The sequence below is a fragment of the Rosa rugosa genome, chromosome 6, assembly GCF_958449725.1.
Source record: "Rosa rugosa chromosome 6, drRosRugo1.1, whole genome shotgun sequence".
NCBI classification, from domain to species: domain Eukaryota; kingdom Viridiplantae; phylum Streptophyta; class Magnoliopsida; order Rosales; family Rosaceae; genus Rosa; species Rosa rugosa.
This window is the reverse complement of record NC_084825.1, coordinates 34,878,112-34,896,725: the sequence shown is the minus strand read 5'-3', so window position 1 is coordinate 34,896,725 and position 18,614 is coordinate 34,878,112. Positions and strand designations below refer to the sequence as shown.

At 37.8% G+C, this 18,614-nt stretch overlaps 3 protein-coding genes across 3 annotated transcripts; 2 read left to right on the top strand and 1 right to left on the bottom strand.

Moving 5' to 3' along the window:
- Positions 1 to 6,287: 6,287 nt before the first annotated feature.
- Positions 6,288 to 7,029, top strand: LOC133718407 (BON1-associated protein 2-like). Its single transcript, XM_062145245.1, has one exon. The coding sequence runs from the start codon at positions 6,362 to 6,364 to the stop codon at positions 6,896 to 6,898; it is 537 nt and encodes a 178-aa protein (XP_062001229.1). The 5' UTR covers positions 6,288 to 6,361; the 3' UTR covers positions 6,899 to 7,029.
- Positions 7,030 to 12,952: 5,923 nt separating this feature from the next.
- Positions 12,953 to 13,781, top strand: LOC133715405 (BON1-associated protein 1-like). Its single transcript, XM_062141889.1, has one exon. The coding sequence runs from the start codon at positions 13,103 to 13,105 to the stop codon at positions 13,640 to 13,642; it is 540 nt and encodes a 179-aa protein (XP_061997873.1). The 5' UTR covers positions 12,953 to 13,102; the 3' UTR covers positions 13,643 to 13,781.
- Positions 13,782 to 14,617: 836 nt separating this feature from the next.
- Positions 14,618 to 18,159, bottom strand: LOC133718215 (E3 ubiquitin-protein ligase At1g63170-like). Its single transcript, XM_062145041.1, has 5 exons — positions 17,175 to 18,159; positions 16,729 to 16,845; positions 16,495 to 16,627; positions 15,430 to 15,594; positions 14,618 to 15,074 (listed from the first exon to the last, which is right to left on the bottom strand). Exons 1-5 carry the CDS (start codon positions 17,666 to 17,668, stop codon positions 14,898 to 14,900), a joined length of 1,086 nt encoding a protein of 361 aa, XP_062001025.1. The 5' UTR covers positions 17,669 to 18,159; the 3' UTR covers positions 14,618 to 14,897.
- Between the last annotated feature and the right edge of the window lie 455 nt (positions 18,160 to 18,614).

Below are 18,614 nucleotides of genomic sequence, written 5' to 3'. Positions count from 1 at the left end.
GTTGGTTAAACCTGAATTCAAGAATGATAAGAATTGGATGATCGGAAGGATAAACTGTGTTACTCAGGGGTCTAAGAACTATAGCTGCTTTGGATTGTTTTTTGTATTCATACTTGTTTGTTGGATTGAGAACTGGAACTATGGAGCTTTGATTTGAGAACTGTAGAAGTGGGATGATTGCTCCAGATTTGGGTCATCTCTGTTTCAGCATAGAAGATCAGCTTTGCTCTTGTTGATATGAAGGACGAGGATAAGATGTTTGGTTTAATTGTTTATAACATGAAGTCTTAGGAACCAGAATGATGAGAATTTGCAGAGTTGGATACTGAGAGATTACTCTGTATGGATTGTTAAATTAGTGGAATGGAATTGATTCTTTATGTTGTAAAAAAAAAAAAAAAAAAAAGAAGAAGAAGAAGAAGAAATGAAAAGAAAAAAAAATAATTAAAACAGGGGTAAATTGGTCATTTCACATTTTTTTGGGACTCACGTGCTTGCCACGTCAGCAAACAGACGGAGTCGTTAGAAATTTTTGACGGAAGTATCACGTTGATGCCAATTTAGGTATTTGGGTATCACATTGATACTTTTGAGAGTTCGGGTATCAAATTGGCCTTGGCAGCATAGTCTGGGGACGGTGACTGAATTTTTCTCTTTTAAAAATCTACTATCATAGTTGTGAAAATCTATTACAATAAATGTAGAAACCTACTGTCAATGTGCTAAAAAGCCATTATAACAAAAGCTACTAACATCAGCTTAAAAAGATACTAACAGAGACATAGAAAGCTACTATCACCTTGTTGAAAAACCACTATAACAGTTATAAAGAGCTACTAACGTGAAATCTATCAAAATGAAAACAAAAGCTATTAACATTAGTTTGAAAATATACTAGCATAAGAAAATAGAAAGCTACTATCCCTTGGTTAAATAGCCATTTATAACAGTTGTAAAGAGCATCAGCATTCCTTGAGCATCAACATTTTGCTTAAAACATGAAATTATTCATATTGACATATCTAGTCAATCCCAACAGCTTAATCACTTACTAATCAAAGAAACAAATATTTCAGTATCAATCTTTCTCTTTCAAGGTCAGAACAAGTAGCTTTCTGTGCATAAAACATGGAGAAATCATTCAACAAACGCTCAACATATACTGAAATTCACACCAAAAACGACGTCGTTCGAGAGAGGGGCTTACGAGACGGAGGATAGCTCTCTAACCAAATGGCGGATTGGAACCAGACCTCGCCGTAATCGCCTGCCGTAATCTCTCAGACGCCTCGCTGTAATCGTCGTCAAACCAACAGTTCAATCTCACCAGAAAAATGCCTCTGAACCCGCTCCTCCACCTCCTTCTCCACACCTTGGGAAAAGCTGTCTCCGGCAGAGATCACAGCGCCTGGAACTGAGAGAGACCATTGGTCGCCGTTAAACATCATTTTCGCGTCACTCCAGATTGCCGGAGCCTAGCTCCAGATCCACGACCTCAACTCGCATACCAGATCCATGACCCGCACTCACATACCAGATCTTGTGGACGACAAGGATGACGATATGGCCGCTGCGGAAGATGGAGGAGACTCTGACTGTGGTCGATGAAGCCATTCCCTCCGGTGACTGATTTGATTTCTTCGATCTGCTTTGAATCGGCGTCGAGATCGGAGAAAACGCGGAAGAAAGATGAGGAGATGGTGAAACGATGCCGTCTCGTTTCGCTCCGATCTGCAACAAGGCTTTCTCTCCATCGACATCATCCGGCCAGCGCTGAGCTTTACTGTGCAATAGTCGATTGCCGCCGAGGGAGAGCTTTCGACGTCAGAGAGGTTATTCGACAATGAGAAGCGAACGAGCTCGTCGGGGGGAGAGAGAGAGAGAACAAAATCCGATTCTCAATTCGAGAGACAAAGAGATATTTTGATCTGATTTGGGGCTAAGGGCAAAATGGGTATAGTAAAATAAAAATCTACTGTTTTGTAGCCTCAAGTGGCCCTATGTGTACAAAAAAATTTAAGTGGCCTTATGACTAATTAAAGTTTCAAAATGACACTTGTGTGTAATTTTCTATAAATTATAGCCCTTTAGCCCTTTACACCCATGGGTTGGAGAAGGCCTTACATATTTACATTTGCAAGATGAACATGATCCTTATTTGCAAGAATTATGGCAACCTAGCTTCAGGTTTTGGAAAAAATATATATATATATATATATATCAGGGCCGGCCCTGAGGACTGCCGCCTGAGGCATCCGTCTCAGGCCAAGTGCTCCCGGGGGCCTCCGGAGCTTCTGTATATATGTTATAAATAGTGTATATATACGGAATTTGAGGCAGTCTGAGTCCTCTCCATCATGGTTCGAATCCCTCTCCTCTTTCACTTTTTTTTTTTTTTTTGAAAAAATCAGTGAAGTGACTGGGCCTTAAAATCAAACCTAGTTTCACCCTTTCAGTTTTTGTTTTTATTTTTATTTTTCTCCAATTACTTAAGTTAATTTTTCTTGGACCCCATGGCCTAGCCCACTTTTTTTTTTCCTTTCCTTTTTTCATAAGAATAACTATTCCCTTTCCTTCTCCGTATGGAAAACTGACCCAAATTAAACTTGATTATGACAACATTATTTGTACTTTCGCAGCTAAAAATGCGAGACGGGCAAGATTTCAGTGATGCTTTGTAAATTTAAAGGCGTGATGGCCTAGTTTCTCACTGTGTTCTAGTGATAAAAAAATTTATGTTTAACTAGTTTTGCAATTCAAAAATTTATATAGGAAATAAATATTCATATTCTTTTGTTTTGTTATTAATTTCATATTTAGTTTTTCAAAATACATGATTTTGTACTTTTATTTGGCGCAAAAAAAAAAAAAAAAAACAAAACAAAACAAACATGTATATATATATATATATATACTCTTGGTCCATTACCTGCTGGTCATCGTTCCATGTCTACAAGATAAAATTGATAAATTTTAAGAAGACTATCATTCATCTTTATCTTATTTTTTTATGTTGCGATTATTGGAAACAAACAACATATGGTAATCATATACCGGCTAATAGGCAGGGCCGGACTTGAAACAGCCGCGATGGTGCAGCTGCACCAAGCATATATGTATATGTATCACACACACACCAGGCTAATTGTATCACTTGCAACTTAGGGTTTTACAATAAACTTTTGTTGTGTTTGCACCAAGCATATATGTATATGTATCACACACACACCAGGCTAATTGTATCACTTGCAACTTAGGGTTTTACAATAAACTTTTGTTGTGTTTAGTAAGTTTTCTTGTCTTCAAGGATCTGGAATGGAGGCTACAGGACAGAATAGTGGGTGAACCTTCAAGCTACCAACAAGTGAGAATTCTAGCTAGATGCATGAAATGTTATGTCCCTCAGAGTACTTCATTTCAGAAGAAGAAGCTAGCTAGTAGCTAGTCCTTGCAGAATACGTACTTCATTTCTCATTTGCATGATTACTTACTAATTTCCTTGCATAAATGTAGAGGGGGGCTATATTTAAGCACCCACAATTCAGTGAGGAGCTGGACAATTAGATTCTGCAGGGAAATATGTTATATACGTCCCGAAATTCAAATCACCAGTATTGTATAGTGCTTATTTTAGTTAATTCTTGGTTTAGCAGAAAAAAATATATATAACAAATTACAAAGAAAGTTCTTTTAACCAAACCTAAGGTAAATCAATCAAAATCAAAAGTCGAAAGCACGTTTACGAGCACATTGAGCACAAATTTGGCTTCCACTTAACTTGTGACCCAAAATAGTTATAGCATCTACGTTAAACTCATCTTCTCTAAAACATGGCGGCGAGTTTGCCAACCATCCAGTTTCTCTATTATTTTTAGTTGGTTTGTTAATTACTTTGGGATTGACTTTCGTCTTTAAAGGAAAAAAAAAAAAAAAGGACAAATATTTAGCTTGGGGAAAATAGAAATGGGAAACACTGTTTCTTGAGATTGGCTGGGTTACCCTTTTCATTCATAAACACAATTCTGACGCAACCAAGATGACGCATGAGCTGAGAAGTTGTGATGCTAAGTTGAGAAAATCTCCGGGAAATTATATCCATATTTCAGTTGAGAAATTGACCAGCAAAGAAACTTCAGTAGGTTAGAGTAAGAGTTGACATCGTCAATGATTATAATTAACATCGCCAATTTGACTACTTGCACTCCACACGTTCTTGGTCCCTAACGTACTATTGCATGCATGTTTCGCATAGTCTAAAGAATGAGATAGGTTTCTGATTCCCGTGTGCAACTACAGTGCAAGTATACTGCTTTTACTACAAAACTACATGATAGATACATAGGATGAGGATCAGAAAATGGCAAGTAGAAGTTAGCTGTACGTGTGCTTCAAATCCTGCGGCGTCTAAGAAGGTGGATGCGCCCACGAACTGATGACCCAGGTAAACGGTACAAGGGGGGATGAACATTGAACATAAAGGTTTACAAGAGGGGCTCTAAGACCAGTTGATTTAGATACAACTACGAGGAATTGAGGCACACCCACTGATAATTTTTCTTAGATGAGAGGATTCATCAATAAATAAATAAGACAAGAATTAATGGACCCGTGATTATTCGGTCGAGCTAGTGGCAAAGGTTTTTAGTCGTGGCTGCTTGTTGGTTAGCTGGTCTAATTAATACCGCTAAAGTCACATATTCAAATATTGACATCAAAGATGGGTGTAGTGGGTAGGTAAAGGTGGAACATATAAATCTAGGGGATCATCTTAGCATTTTTGCCATTTGATTAAAATCTTGCATTTTTTTAATATCCTTGGAAAATTGTTAAATTTTCTTTGATATCATTGATTTTTTTAAATTAATAATCTAAAAACTGAAAGGTCTTAACCATATTTAATGTGAAAAATAATGATTTTTTTTTTAATCAAATCAAATACTTCTCATTAGATTACTTTCTACTCTAGGGAGAAGATAGCTCTAATAAGTTAAGTGAATCTCCCAACTCGATGAAATTGCAAAAAGCAAAAACTTCAGTTACCATGTAAAACTAAAGTGGACAAAAGCCACACTCAAACTAACAATCTCACATCTATAACTAATTCCAAACAATCTAAAGCAAATAACTCTAAAAAACGCATAAATCTAAGTTTTGACTACAAAAGATCTATCTTGAACCAAAGCTGAGTTGGCATATAATCCATCCCCAGCTACTCTGCAAGGCATGTTATGAAAAATCAACCTCAGCAACATTTCTAAATGACTCACTACTTTAGTTTCTCGATCCAAATGGTGGCTCGATCTCTACCATGTTTTCTAAATTTAAAGTTTGAACCATTCTACTTTGTTGTTTAATGTGAACTTTAAATCTAAGCTAAAGTATATAGAATTCTGGAAAACGCATTTTAAAATTCAATTGAAGAAGAATCAATTAAACACATTGCAAAAGAGTAAGTAAGAGAGAATACTATTAAAAGTGGCATAGATGACTAGATGTCTAGTAAGCTTCACCCCAATGACTAATTTTGACATCTTTCCGAGTCATATGATAATGAAGCACAACAACATAGTCGAGTAAAGTGACAGACACAAGAACAAGATTATGATTTCCACTTGATAATACTTAACTACAAAATACCCCACAAGATCGAAACTTCAATGATGCTATTTGTCAATTTTCAAACAATGTGTGGTTGGAAGTATTTACTTTTCAAATATATTTACCAAAGACTATTTCTAATTTCGTAACATGACTTAGAAGATTCTTCTATTTATACCTGTACGCGCCAAAATTGAATTTTCCTTCTAATTTGAGGATACTCCTCGCAACCGCCTATCACTTTCAAAACCCCTCACACCTCACGTGGCACTGCCATGTAATTGTCCAAGCCAATGACACTCGAATTTCATGGGGACCATGCAGGGGTGAAAAAAGAAAAGAAAAATTAAATTAAAAAATCAATAAGAAACAAACACAAATCGTATGTACCAATAACATCAATCCGGATCACCACGTGTACTATGATCCGGAACCACTTAATAATTTCCCCCCACTGCCACTCAATTAATTCAAAGGTCAACTCAAGAAACTCATTCTGAGTTAATTATTCTGTGGTTCCGGAAATAAAATCAATTCAGACCACCACGTGTATTATGATCCGGGACCACCTAATAATTCCCCCCAATTGGTTATCCTAATCCCACAGCAGAAATCACATCGTTGTTTCTCTCTCCTTTCTATTCGTCTTCCTAGCTCCTACCCTATATATAACAATCCACACGAGTCGTTACTCTCACTAGTTCAGTAGTTCTCAACAAATTTTCTTAGCAGAAGTAATTCATCAAAAATTCATTTCAACACCATGACGTCTCGATCTGTAGAAATCACTGTTCTCTCCGCAGAAAATCTGCAATCAAACAGAAAACCCTTCAAAAAAAACTCCTTCGTTACTGTGCGGACCGACGCTGCCGTATCCACCTCCAAGTTGTACCGGACGGCGGAGACTGACTGCGAAGGCGGCGGTCCAAGGTGGAACGAGAAGATTGAGGTCGAACTTCCGGCGCAGGCTAGGAATCTGATATTGGAAGTACAATGCAAGAACGGTGCAAGGACGATCGGAGCGGCGAGCATTCCGGTGTCGGACTTCATCTGCGGGTGGGTGCCTGAGAACTACTTGCATTTTCTGAGTTATACGTTGAGGGATGAGAGAGGAGTGAGGAATGGGATTATTAATATCTCGGTGAGCATGAAGGTTCCGGAAGGTTTGATGTCGACGTACGCGAGGAAGGTGACGAGTGGGTGTGCTACGACGTCGTCGCAGACCAAGGTGGGGTGTCCGGCGGTGGAGAACAGTGGTGTTGCAATTGGGGTTCCGCTGAATTGGAATAGCTATCCTTGAGTTCAATATTAGCTGTTGTTATTGATCACAATATGACAAACTGATCATAATCAAGGAAATTTATTTATATGCTCCAATTTGTCTCTTTTTTTTTTTTTTTTTGGTTACATCCAAATTTGTCTCGTTAATGCAAACGGTAGGCAAAACCCTCATGCTAATTTGGAAATCAAAAAAGGATTCTCAATCAAAGTATGGTCGAGAGGAAAAGATTCGGAAAAGTACTATTAATATTTCAATACATGCAATAGTATACATTTTGATATGCGGATCAGCAGAAAAATAAATTTTTATTATGCAAAACTCTAAATTACGCTCTATCTAATAGAATAGCATATTAGTTAATAATCAAGTCGGATTTTTGTATTGGCGCTAAAATTTTGATGTTTTTTTAATTTCGAGTTCATATTTTTAACCATCTAGAATCTTGTTGCGGTGGAGTTTTGTTCCTCTTGTTTGTTTCTTCTTTCTTGGAAATTGGGTGTGGCATACTTGTTATGGGTCAACATGTATGTAGTCATGAAAAAAACAACTATGTGATGATACTAGTAATGACAAGGAGGCTTGACAAAACTTCCTCTTTAGATTAGGTATTTAGGTATAACTTAAACGTGAAAATCATACTCGACGTAATTAAGTTGATGAAGATGATAGGAAACTTCAGGGTTTCAGGTAATCGGCAGCCCGGTTGGAAACTTTTGGTCCAAATCATCGAAAGTGCAATAATGATCGAGGAACAACGGCCACATGCATGACCCATCCTGACTTAATCAGTGGATGAGTAGGAATGACGACCTTGAGATAGTCATCCACTCATCCTGTGTCATTAATCTGTGAAATAAACAAAGGGGTAAGCTTTTCGGAGAAGCACCTGGTGATTTTATTTTTTATTTTTTTTTATAGCTCCTGGTGTTTTTTTTTTAATTACGTTTTACTAGTTTCTAATTCCTTTCATCTGCTAAAATATTACCCAGATTAGTACTCTAAAACGTAAAGATGAACTGAACTGTGCTTGTTGAGTCACATTTTTAGATTGAAAAACTTGGTGGCAGATCATCTTGATGTTAATTATATGTTTATAGTTGTAGTGTAGTCTGAGATTGCTTTTGCTAGTCCTCCTTCTGCTATGGACATATTGGACTCCAATGACCTCATGAGTGGTGTAGCTACAGCCATGAATATACTTTTCGTGTGCGATAAGTTTTTCTTGAGCTTAAGGATGGGTTGGGAATGACCTTGCTCTTTCTAAATATTGGTCAGTTTGTTACATAGTTGTAATTGGGATTGGACTTTCCGTCATTAGAAAAAAGTTGCGCAGAATTTAGAATGACTTTATCTGTGGAAATATAGAGGAGGTCCACTTTTCTGTCTCCCGGAGACTTTTGCATTCATAAAACCCAAGTGACGCAAATAAGCTGACGTATATGAGTGCAGTCGTGACTCCAGAGAAAGTTGTATGCAAAAGTTCAAGGAAATTACAGTTAATATCATACTTCATCAGTCGGAGTATTTGAGTTGACATCGTCAAAGAGTTGTCCAAGACCAACAACGTCGTCGGCATCAACTAAACTTACTAGTTGCTACTATTGCAACCCGTGCTTTGCATTCCCAAGTAATGGTAAGCAATTGGTTTCTGATTCCCGCGTGCAGGTTTTATGAAAGTTGAAAAAGAAGGTTTTATGAAAGTTGAAAAAAGAAAAAAAAATGATCCAACTTGGGTTGAGGATGATCTATTACTGCGCGCGGCTTCTAATTGGTGTACGCACCCACTGACCAAATTAAACCATACAAGGGGGATGAACCGATGAACATTGATTCATTGAACAAATATATGCATTTACAAGAGGGAAGACAAGAGGTCTTGAAATTTATAATGTAAAATTGAAGAACCAAAGGGGAAATCGGACTTAACTACTAGGAATTTGGGCACATACCACTTTCAATTTTCTTCTCAGATGAGAGGATTTAGCAATAAATTAACAAGACGGTATATGACAAACTATTCGTAATCAGGAAAATTTATTTACATGCTACAAATTTGTCTTTTTAATGCATGCAACGGAAGGCAATTAGTCCTCTCATGCTAATTTAATAACTCAATTTCATGACTAAAAAGATAGTATAGTTTTTCAAAGAAGGGTTAAATTCTCATTTTAATGATTGTCGAGGAAAACTAAAAAGTACTAGCAAATTTAACTGTAGAAATTAAAATAATGAGTATGTTCCTCTCAAAAGAGTATGTTATATAATGTATAATAAAAGAGTGTATTAAATTATTAATTCAAAATCCCGAACTTTTGTATTGGCGCGCCCAAATTTTTATCCTTTCGATTCAACGTTTCAACCGTCTACAGTTTTATTGTGGTGGAGTTTCGTTCTTCTTTCTCCTGTTAACGGGAACTGCGTGTGACATGCATACCTATTATAGTCAACATATATGTAATTAGTCATGAAAAGAACAACATGTGATATTGTGATATATACTAGTAGTAACAAGGAGGCTATCTTGACAAAACTGAAAACTTACACAGTAGATTAGGTATAACTTAAACGCGCGTGAAAATCATGCTCGACCTAATTATGTAGACGAAGATGACAGGAAACTCCGATCCAAGGGTTTTAGGTAATGAGTAACAACGGCCACATGACCCATTTTGACTTAGTCAGTGTAGGAGCTAGTAGGAATGATCTCATGCATGCCTGTGTCATTGGCTAGGTGGAATAAACAAAGAGGTACAGACAGAGCTCATGTGCTTCTTGGAGAAGTTTTTCCAAGAAGCACATGCATGGTTTGTTGATTAAATTGTTACTGGTTCCTAATTACTTTCTCTGCTAGAAATGTACGTTACCCAAATCAGCTTATATATGATGGAAAAGAAGCATCAATTACCAGTGGCTTTTAGAGGCTACCGTGTTTTTTTTATTTTTCAGCATAAGGAGGAGTTTACATTAATTAACATACATATTCACGTACGTTCATACGCAATATACTACATTGATATGTACTGAATACACAACATTAAGAAGGTTCAGCACCACTGAATATGAACAAGGCCGGGAATGCCAAAATGATGCTTTGATCAGCACTGGATGAACTTGGTCGACAACCATGCATGCTTATTGAGTCATATTTTTAAAGTGAAGAACTTTATAGCGGATAATCTTGATGTCATACAGCCATAGAGATTGTTTTTTGCTAGTTCTTCTACTTCTTCTATGGACATATTGAACTTTAATGCCCTAATTAAGTAGCGTAGCGCGCTTACAGCTATGAATATACTCGTGCGATCATTTTTTTCTCGGTCTTTCCAACTCTTTCTTAGTTTGTTGGTTGTTTAGGATTCGACTTGATTTCTTTGTCATTATATACAAAAGCAAAAGTTGCGGAAATTACATTGAGATTCCCTTGTGGAAATAGAAAGGAGGAATACTTTTCTGTCTGACGCAAATAAGCTGACGCGTGGGTGCAGTTGTGAGTTGTGACTCTGGATCCAGAGAGTTTTATGCACAAGTTCAAGGAAATTACAGTTAATATCAAACTTCATCTGTCTGAGTATTTGAGTTGAAATCGTCAAAGACTTGTCCAAGACCAACAACGTGGTCGTCGTCTACAGTACTTTTACTTCGAGCTACTATTGCAAGCCGGGTTCTGCATAATTCCCAAGGTATGAGATGCCATGGGTTTCTCTGGTTCCCGTGGCAAGGCTATCTAATGATAAAAGTCCTTGGATACTTCATACTTGGGATGATATGATCAAATACTGCGGCTTCTAAGAGGGTGTGACGAACCAACTGACCAATTAAAGTAAACCATAGAAAGGGGGGGTGAACATTGAACAAATACGCATTTACAATAGGGCTCCAAGACGAGAGGTTTTGAAATATCTTATATAATTAAGTCAATTCTAAAGGGAATAGTTAAATTTTTAGACTATCATATTTGCCTTCACATAATATAGATATTAATAAATAAATTATTTCTATATGAGGATAAGATAGTCAATTGAGTATGTCTCACATAATATAGATATTAATAAATAAATTATTTCTATATGAAGATAAAATAGTCAATTGACTATGTCATATTTCAAAAATTTGCAATACTTCCCATTAAAAAGGGAGAAACTTCACCAACATCAGGAAAGAAACTGTTGTAACTTTTTTAATTTTAAAAAAATAAAAATAAAAGCTAATTGACATGTGCGGGGCACATGTTAAGGGGCTAGTATAGTATAATGCAAATTTTTGAAGAACCAAAGGCCGGAGAAACTAGACTTAAACTACAACGAATTCAGGCACACACCACTTTCATTTCTTTTCTTAGAGAGGATTTAGCAATAAAACAGACTGACATATGAACTTATGAAGAGTGTGAGATAACTGTTTATGAATTGTCTTTGTCACAAAGCACGTTTATACAACAAATATCATTTAGTCATATTTGACTAATTCTTTCTTGTTGTTCGATCCGGTTAATCACTAAACTTTTTCCAATCATCTTGAAGACTAATTATAAAAGATAAAAAATAATTTCTCTACAGCCGCTCTATAAACTTAGAGAAGACAGGGCACAAAGAAAGTAGAAACACCGATGGATTAAGCCCAGGGCGATTTGCATCGGTGCTATCTTGTAGTTTTTTTCGTTGTTGGCCTCTTGTTTCTTTTTTTGTAGTAAAATCATCGCAAGGAGTTTTTGGATCTTGTGTTCCAAAAAGTTTATTGAAATCAAGTTCTATGATTAAATTTCTTGTATAGCAGGTGTTATCACCGACCGACTGAAGTAGGCAGTGGCTTTTTCTATTGTTCTCCTATAAGATAAAAACAACAACAACTTCCATACCCTGTTGAGTTCTTGAGACCAAAAAACCAAAAAGACTAGTCAAAGTTCTTGGCATGAAAGACTCTTTTGATCATTAGTCAGGGTGCTGCTCCGGTTGGCCGGGATAGTGGACGGCGCCCGGCGTGGCCTGCTGTCGCTGGGAATGGAAAGGTTTTTCTGCAAGTGTTGGGCCTCGGGTTTCCTCAAGCTCTTGGGCCTTGCTAGTTATGAAGATTCGTAGCTGTCTGGGCCAGCTGTTGCCTTTGGATCTTTTTGCGTTTTAAGCCTTGGGCCTTTCTCTTTAATAGGTTGTTCTGCATAGGTAGGTCCCGGGTTTGTAGAATAAGTTAGGGCGGTCTTCTTTCTCTGCCCTTTCATTATCTTGATTCTTTGGTTCTTGGTGCTTGTTACTATGGTGATAGCATTGCCATTTAGGTTGCTTTAGGGTAGCTTAGCATGATTTAATATTGACGTGACCCTTGCGGACAGGTTATATTTGTTGTTACCTACATTTGGTTTTATAAAAGGCTTGATATCCTATTCTCTTAAAACGTGTATATATATATATTAGTCATTCTTTTTGTAAAGCAGTACTAGTCATTTTGTATAGCACTTCGTCTAGTCAAAAGACACCACGATAAACATAATCTAGCCAGCTAGTACACTAGAAGGAAACGTGAACAAGATGATGCCTTCCACATTCAAACACTTAACTACAAATATTGGTAAATTACCACCAAATGAATCAATGCCCTCATCCAGGCTTCAATGCCACCATTAAATATTCAATCTACCTTACAGTATATAATAATCCCCTAATCGAAGTTTCAATGACATTTGATTGAAATTTCAGATAAAATATGATTTATCCCACACGCACACACACATATATTATATATTTATCAATAAAACTATATAAAAAAACCTACAAACGGGTCTAAACATACCTTCGTAATACAATCTCGAATTTTTAATTTCCACAGAGGCTATTATAATTTTCTGGAATTTCCTAACATGACTTGGAAAGTTTCTTTTAATTACTTCCACACGCCAAAATTGATTTTCCGTGTAATTTGAAGGTTCTCTCACCTTTCCTGTCACTTTCAAACTCCTCACAGCGCAGTCCAAACGCAAGGTCAACCCAAACAAATCCAACAGAATCACCTCGCTATTTCTCTCTCCTTTCTATCCATCTTCCTATTTCCCCACAATAAATACGCCTCCCAACTCTCCAGACTTCTCAAACAAATCCATCTTCCTATTTCCCCACAATAAATACGCTCCCAACTCTCCAAACTTCTCAAACAAATTTTCTGAAGCAATTCATCGTTCACTTTTCTTAAAACAATTTATCAAGCACTTTGGTTGCATAGTTTTTTTTCACAACCATGGCAACTCGATATATAGAACTGACCGTTATCGCAGCCGAAAACCTCCAATCCAATCGCAAACCCTTGAAGAAAAACTCCTTCGTCACCGTCCGGACCGACGCCGCCTCCAAATCGTACCGGACGGCGGAGACGGACTCCGAAGGCGGAGGGCCAAGATGGAATGAGAAGTTAGTGATCGAGGTTCCTGCGCAAGCCAGGAATGTGATCATGGAAGTGCAATGCCAGAACGGGGCGAGGACGATCGGAGCGGCGACTATTCCGTTAACGGACTTCATCGGCGGTTGGGTGCCCGAGAGCTACATGCATTTTCTGAGTTACAGGCTGAGGGATGAGAGAGGTGTCAGGAATGGGATTATGAATATCTCGGTGAGGATGAAGGTGGACGAAGGTGCGACGTCGACGTACGCGAGGAAGTTGTCGAGTGGTTGCGCTACGACGTCGTCGCAGACCAAGTTGGGGTATCCGGCGGTGGATAACAGTGGCGTCGTAACTGGGGTTCCGGTGAATTGGAATAGCTATTCTCGAGTTCAATATTGATTGTTAAGTCACGGTGACAAATTGTTCATCAAGAACTCGATCAAAAAAAGCTTATATCAAATTCAATGGTTACAAATCTAAATCTATGCAACAATTTAATTCATTCTTTACTTAATAAAGAATTCTATTCGCTGTTAAATTTCCGTATGTATATAAGTATTTTTATTTTTCATGCAATGCTACGAATATCTTCAACACAATTGCTTATGTTAACGTGATAGATCGATTTGAAGAAACGCATTGAAATAACGAAATATGTCATATAGTAGAGGAGTCTCAAAAATCCATTGTAGTATTTTTATTTTTTATGCAATGCTACGAAGATCATCACCACGATTACTTATGCTAACATGATCGATCGATTTGAAGAAACGAATATAACCATTGAAATAACGAAATTTGTCATATAGTAGAGGAGTCTCAAAAATCCATTGTAATGCAAGTCTCATGCTGAGGTTGTAACTTTAACCCTTTCGATTTTGAATTTTAGCAGTGTAGAGTTGGGTAGCGGTTCAATCAAGTATGTGATGTAGTACTAGCAACAAGGAAGATTAACAAAGCTTGCCCCAAAAACTATGCCTAATAAACATGAAAATTATGCTCAAATTAACAAGTAGATGAAGATTGTGCCCAACTTAAACATGAAAATTATGCTCAAACTAAACAAATAGATGAAGATGATAGGAACCTTCAGGGTTCTAAGGTAACGGCTAGGAACCTTCAATTTTCAGGGTTTTGTGGTAACGGCAAGGACACTTCAGGATTTTAGGTAACGGCCAGGAAACTTCATGGTATAGTCATCGAAAGGGCTGCAGTAACGGTTGAGTAACGGCCGCGTGACCCATTTGACTTAATCAGTGTAGGAGTAGGAATGACCTTTGAACGAGTCATAGAAAGCTTATTTATCTATTAATGAGCTTTCCAAGAAACACCAATAGTTATTACTGGTTTCCTAATTCCTTCGTCTACTACAAATTTTACCCAAATCAGCATATTTCATTTTCTGATGATTTCCAAGAAGCCCAAGTCACAGTGATTTTCATTAGTCTAGTATATTTTTATTTTTCAGCATTACAACGAGCTTACATTACATTAACACACACACACACATGGATAATAGATATCGACACTGAATAAACAACAATAGGATATTATAGCAGATAAACTCTAGCAGCACCGAAGATGAACCAAGGAAAGCCGGAGTGATGGTTTGATCAGCACCCTAAAGAGTGAAGATGAACTTGATCGATGTGCTTCACACGATTATCCTACCATCTCCGTATATAGGCTTCAAGAAGTCGAACTTGCACATAGGGCAAGTAGTTCTCTTGCGTAACCATTTATCTATGCAGGCGCAGTGAAAATGATGATGGCAAGGCAGTTGGCGCAGTTCTTCTCCATTCTGGTAGACTTCCAGGCAGATGCAGCAGTCCTGCAAGTAATAACAAAAATCCATGTCTTAAGAGCTGTGTTGTCTAGTTCATAGAATTCTTTGTCATGATGGACTGCAAAATCAAACCCAAAACCAGCACTTTGGTTGAAAATAACATATAATTCACTTTGAGGTCCCAATCTCTTGTAAATAAAATAAAAAGAAATTTGGGAAAGATGAGAAGCACGGGGGAAGGAATACCAACGGAAGTCTAAAATTCCAAAGCTAGCGCACCAGTTATTACTTATTACTTACCAGTTATGCTACTTGAGTTGCCTGAATTATATACCATATTACAACTACAAAGCACTGTGTAACAGATATAGACTTTACAGAACGGCACAAGGAAACTTACAGCATAATCCTGGGAACTAACATGCTCATTTGGAGCACTGGTATCAAATTCGGTTGTAGATCCTCCAGATAATTCTTGGAACTGACCATTAACTATCCTAAAATCATCAATCCTACAGAATTTGAACTTGGGTAGGCTATTAATCTCTTCCTCTGTAGCCCCATCCTGATTCCATGCACAAGTGCAATAATCAGCCGAGTCATATATATAATTGCATAAAAAATTCCAGTATATCATTGGTACATGATAAGCACATTCAATAAAGAAAACGCCAAATAGCTTGTTGTCATTAGCAAATAACCTAAACAATACAACTGAAGCAATTACCCCATGCAACGTAAAGCATCATCCGTGCGTATATATATAGACTATACGGAAACCTTTGGTGTTTTCCCTGTTTCTTGTTCTATATCTAAAAACTGTAAAAGAATTACATGTGGTCCCCATAAAAAGTCCAGAGGAACAAAATTGCAGTTCCTTTCAAACAAGAATTGGCTAACAGTTTAGGAGAGTCCTTTAGCAATGTACATAGTTACAAATATGGATGCACAAATATTGTGAAAAGAGGCACTTCCTTCAAATTATTCAAGAAAAAGAAAAATGTCTATCAATACAGAAATAATCTCTTTCAAGGGATTCAAACTGATGCCAATTATACAAAGAGAGGGAGGAAGAGCAATAAGTACTAAGGTGCGTAGAAACAAGTTAAAATCTTAGCAAGCTGGCAAGAATTTGTATGTATCACACAGTTTGTAGATTATGAGCAGCAAGCTGTTAGCTTATTGTCGCCACATAGTGAAGTATCATCATGTGCCATTAAGATATTGCCAAAATCCGAGATTAATATGCATAACTCAATATAAGAGAGATTTATTAGCTTGCCTATCATAACATAATATGCTATTTCATATAATCAAGTGGACCACATAAGTTATGTAGATACAAAGTTCTCCATTTGAATTCAATTTCAGGTGAATATCACACACTTAGAGGACAGATTATATAAGGTTAACACTTTCTACACAATAATACTAAAGCTCGAAGACATTTCTCACTGTTGTCTACCTTATTTGTCAAAGCAGGTAAGATTGCAAGTATGCACGGCAGACAACAGCAGACCGAGAGACAATAAAGACATGTGGCAGCAACACATAAAATGAAGATCATGATATCGCACAGTAGAAATGCAACACAAAGCCTGCAAGAGACATGTTTAGTAAGTAGTTAAATACACATAAACACACTTCAGACAGTCATGCAGAAGAAATCACTTCAGAGGAAAATGTGTTCAGGTTTAACCAGAATAGACGAGGAGCATTGCTTAAAGCTTCACCACCAACCACCCAGTAGAATCCAGCGAGCCACCAAACCACTGAAGCCATGGAATTGGCCGTACTCAGAGTCTTTGCGAAATCTCTGCATTAGGAAATGAGGATTGTTATGTATTTTCATTGCACAATCACATCCACAACAAAATCTCATCAACACCAATAGTATTATAGTAGTCCAACTTCATCTTCATCACAAACTTTAATCAGAAACAACAAAACCAATCTAAGTATCAATCTTAAGGACATCATGAAATTCATTACCTGCTCGTTTTTATGGATCTAAACAAGTAAAAAAGTTCAAAGCTTGACAAGTATGTAACTCTGTATCAGCAACCATATCTTGCATGCAACATCTAAATCAAAATTCAAATTTTACAAAACTAATATGATTAAGACGAAAACAAGAACCTCTACCTTCTATACTCCTCAGCCCGGGCCTGCTCACTCTCATCATTTTCGCCTTCACTTCCAGAACTCCAACTCTCTGAGACGAAACCCAACTCTCTTCTCTTGCCTACAACCACACACCCAATATGAACTGCAGAAAGCAACACATACCCACTCGCCCAAAACCTCAAAGGCACCGGAGGCTTCTCCGCCGCGCTCAGCCCCAGCATTGTGATCCCAACCACCACAAACGACAGATTCCACAGCAAGTCCAGAATTATAGACAACTTCAAGGAGGAGCTGCTGTGGCCCACTTGCAGCTCCTCCCCGGAAATCTCCCCGGCCCGAACCGGCTGCTCATTCAGCCTCATCACACGGCGCAGGAGCCAACCGGTGCCGCGTACTGGGGCCGGCGCCCGCCGCATGAGCCGCCGGTTGCGGAGGAGCTCGTCGGCGGCGATTGAGTAGCCCACCCTGGGCATGGGGTCCATTGCCATTCTCGTGTCCCATGCCGCCTGCATGGCTGAAACAAGATTCTGAGAACTGGGTTTTGGTTGGTGGGGGATTTGAAGAAGTGGGTTGTGGGTGGTTTGATGAATCAGTGGCGTTGGAGGTTGGAGAAGAACATGTGCAGAGGAAAGTTGGGTTGTGTTAATGGGTTTGAGATTGAAGTGAGATAGGTTTGAAGTGGAAGACTTGAAGGCATTAAATTGGAGTGAGGGAGTGATGAAAGGTGGAGGTTCGTGTAGAAAGGAGCTGAGATTGCTGATGAAGCGGGAGGTTTCTGCATTCGGTTTGGGATTGTCATGGAAAGTGGTGACGGTTTCGGGGAATTAAAGAAGCTTTTGGGTTTTGTTTGTATCTTCTTCTTTATGAGATTGAGCTCTGTGAATCAGGTGGTGTCTTCCGGATTTTAGATGGGATTAGAAGCTGTCTTCTGTTTCTTTTTGCACGACCTCACGGGAAACTTGTGCTTGCGCTTTTACATGTTTCCTTTCAGATCTCGATTTATTTTCTTCTGTTTTTCCTTTTATCATATAGAGCAATATTAAGAAAAGAAAAAAAACAAAAAACAAAGACTTGTAAAAGTTGCTAAGATGAAGAAAAGGAAGAGGTACAAGAGGGTGTTATTATGTTTTTGGGCAAACTAGGTTGATGAGTCTAATCACACATTCACCAAGTCTAAAGATGCATTAATTATATATGTTGATGTTTTTGTATTTATTCATTCATACCGTAAAATTGATACAAATTTTTTAGTTGTAAGTAGAATACAGGAAGTTGAACAGACATTTCTTTAATTTTGCGCCGCAAAGATGATATGTCTCTATGTTGAATTTCTTTCTTGGGTAGGTGTGTGCTCGAAAGCTTGTAAAATTTTCAGTTGCAAATGGAATACAACAAGCTAGACTGACAATTTTGCGCCACAAAGTTGATATATGTACGTGCGGTTTTCTTATCTTGAAT

What these genes read in the sequence shown, in the direction of transcription:
- LOC133718407 (XM_062145245.1), top strand. Translation starts at nt 6,362, where the DNA reads ATGACGTCTCGATCTGTAGAAATCACTGTTCTCTCCGCAGAAAATCTG.
- LOC133718215 (XM_062145041.1), bottom strand. Translation starts at nt 17,668, where the DNA reads ATGCAGGCGGCATGGGACACGAGAATGGCAATGGACCCCATGCCCAGG. An exon ending in TACCTGCTTTGACAAATAAG is followed by an intron (nt 15,595 to 16,494) that starts GTAGACAACAGT and finishes GCATGGAATCAG; the next exon opens with GATGGGGCTACAGAGGAAGA. An exon ending in TTAGTTCCCAGGATTATGCT is followed by an intron (nt 15,075 to 15,429) that starts GTAAGTTTCCTT and finishes TATTACTTGCAG; the next exon opens with GACTGCTGCATCTGCCTGGA.
- LOC133715405 (XM_062141889.1), top strand. Translation starts at nt 13,103, where the DNA reads ATGGCAACTCGATATATAGAACTGACCGTTATCGCAGCCGAAAACCTC.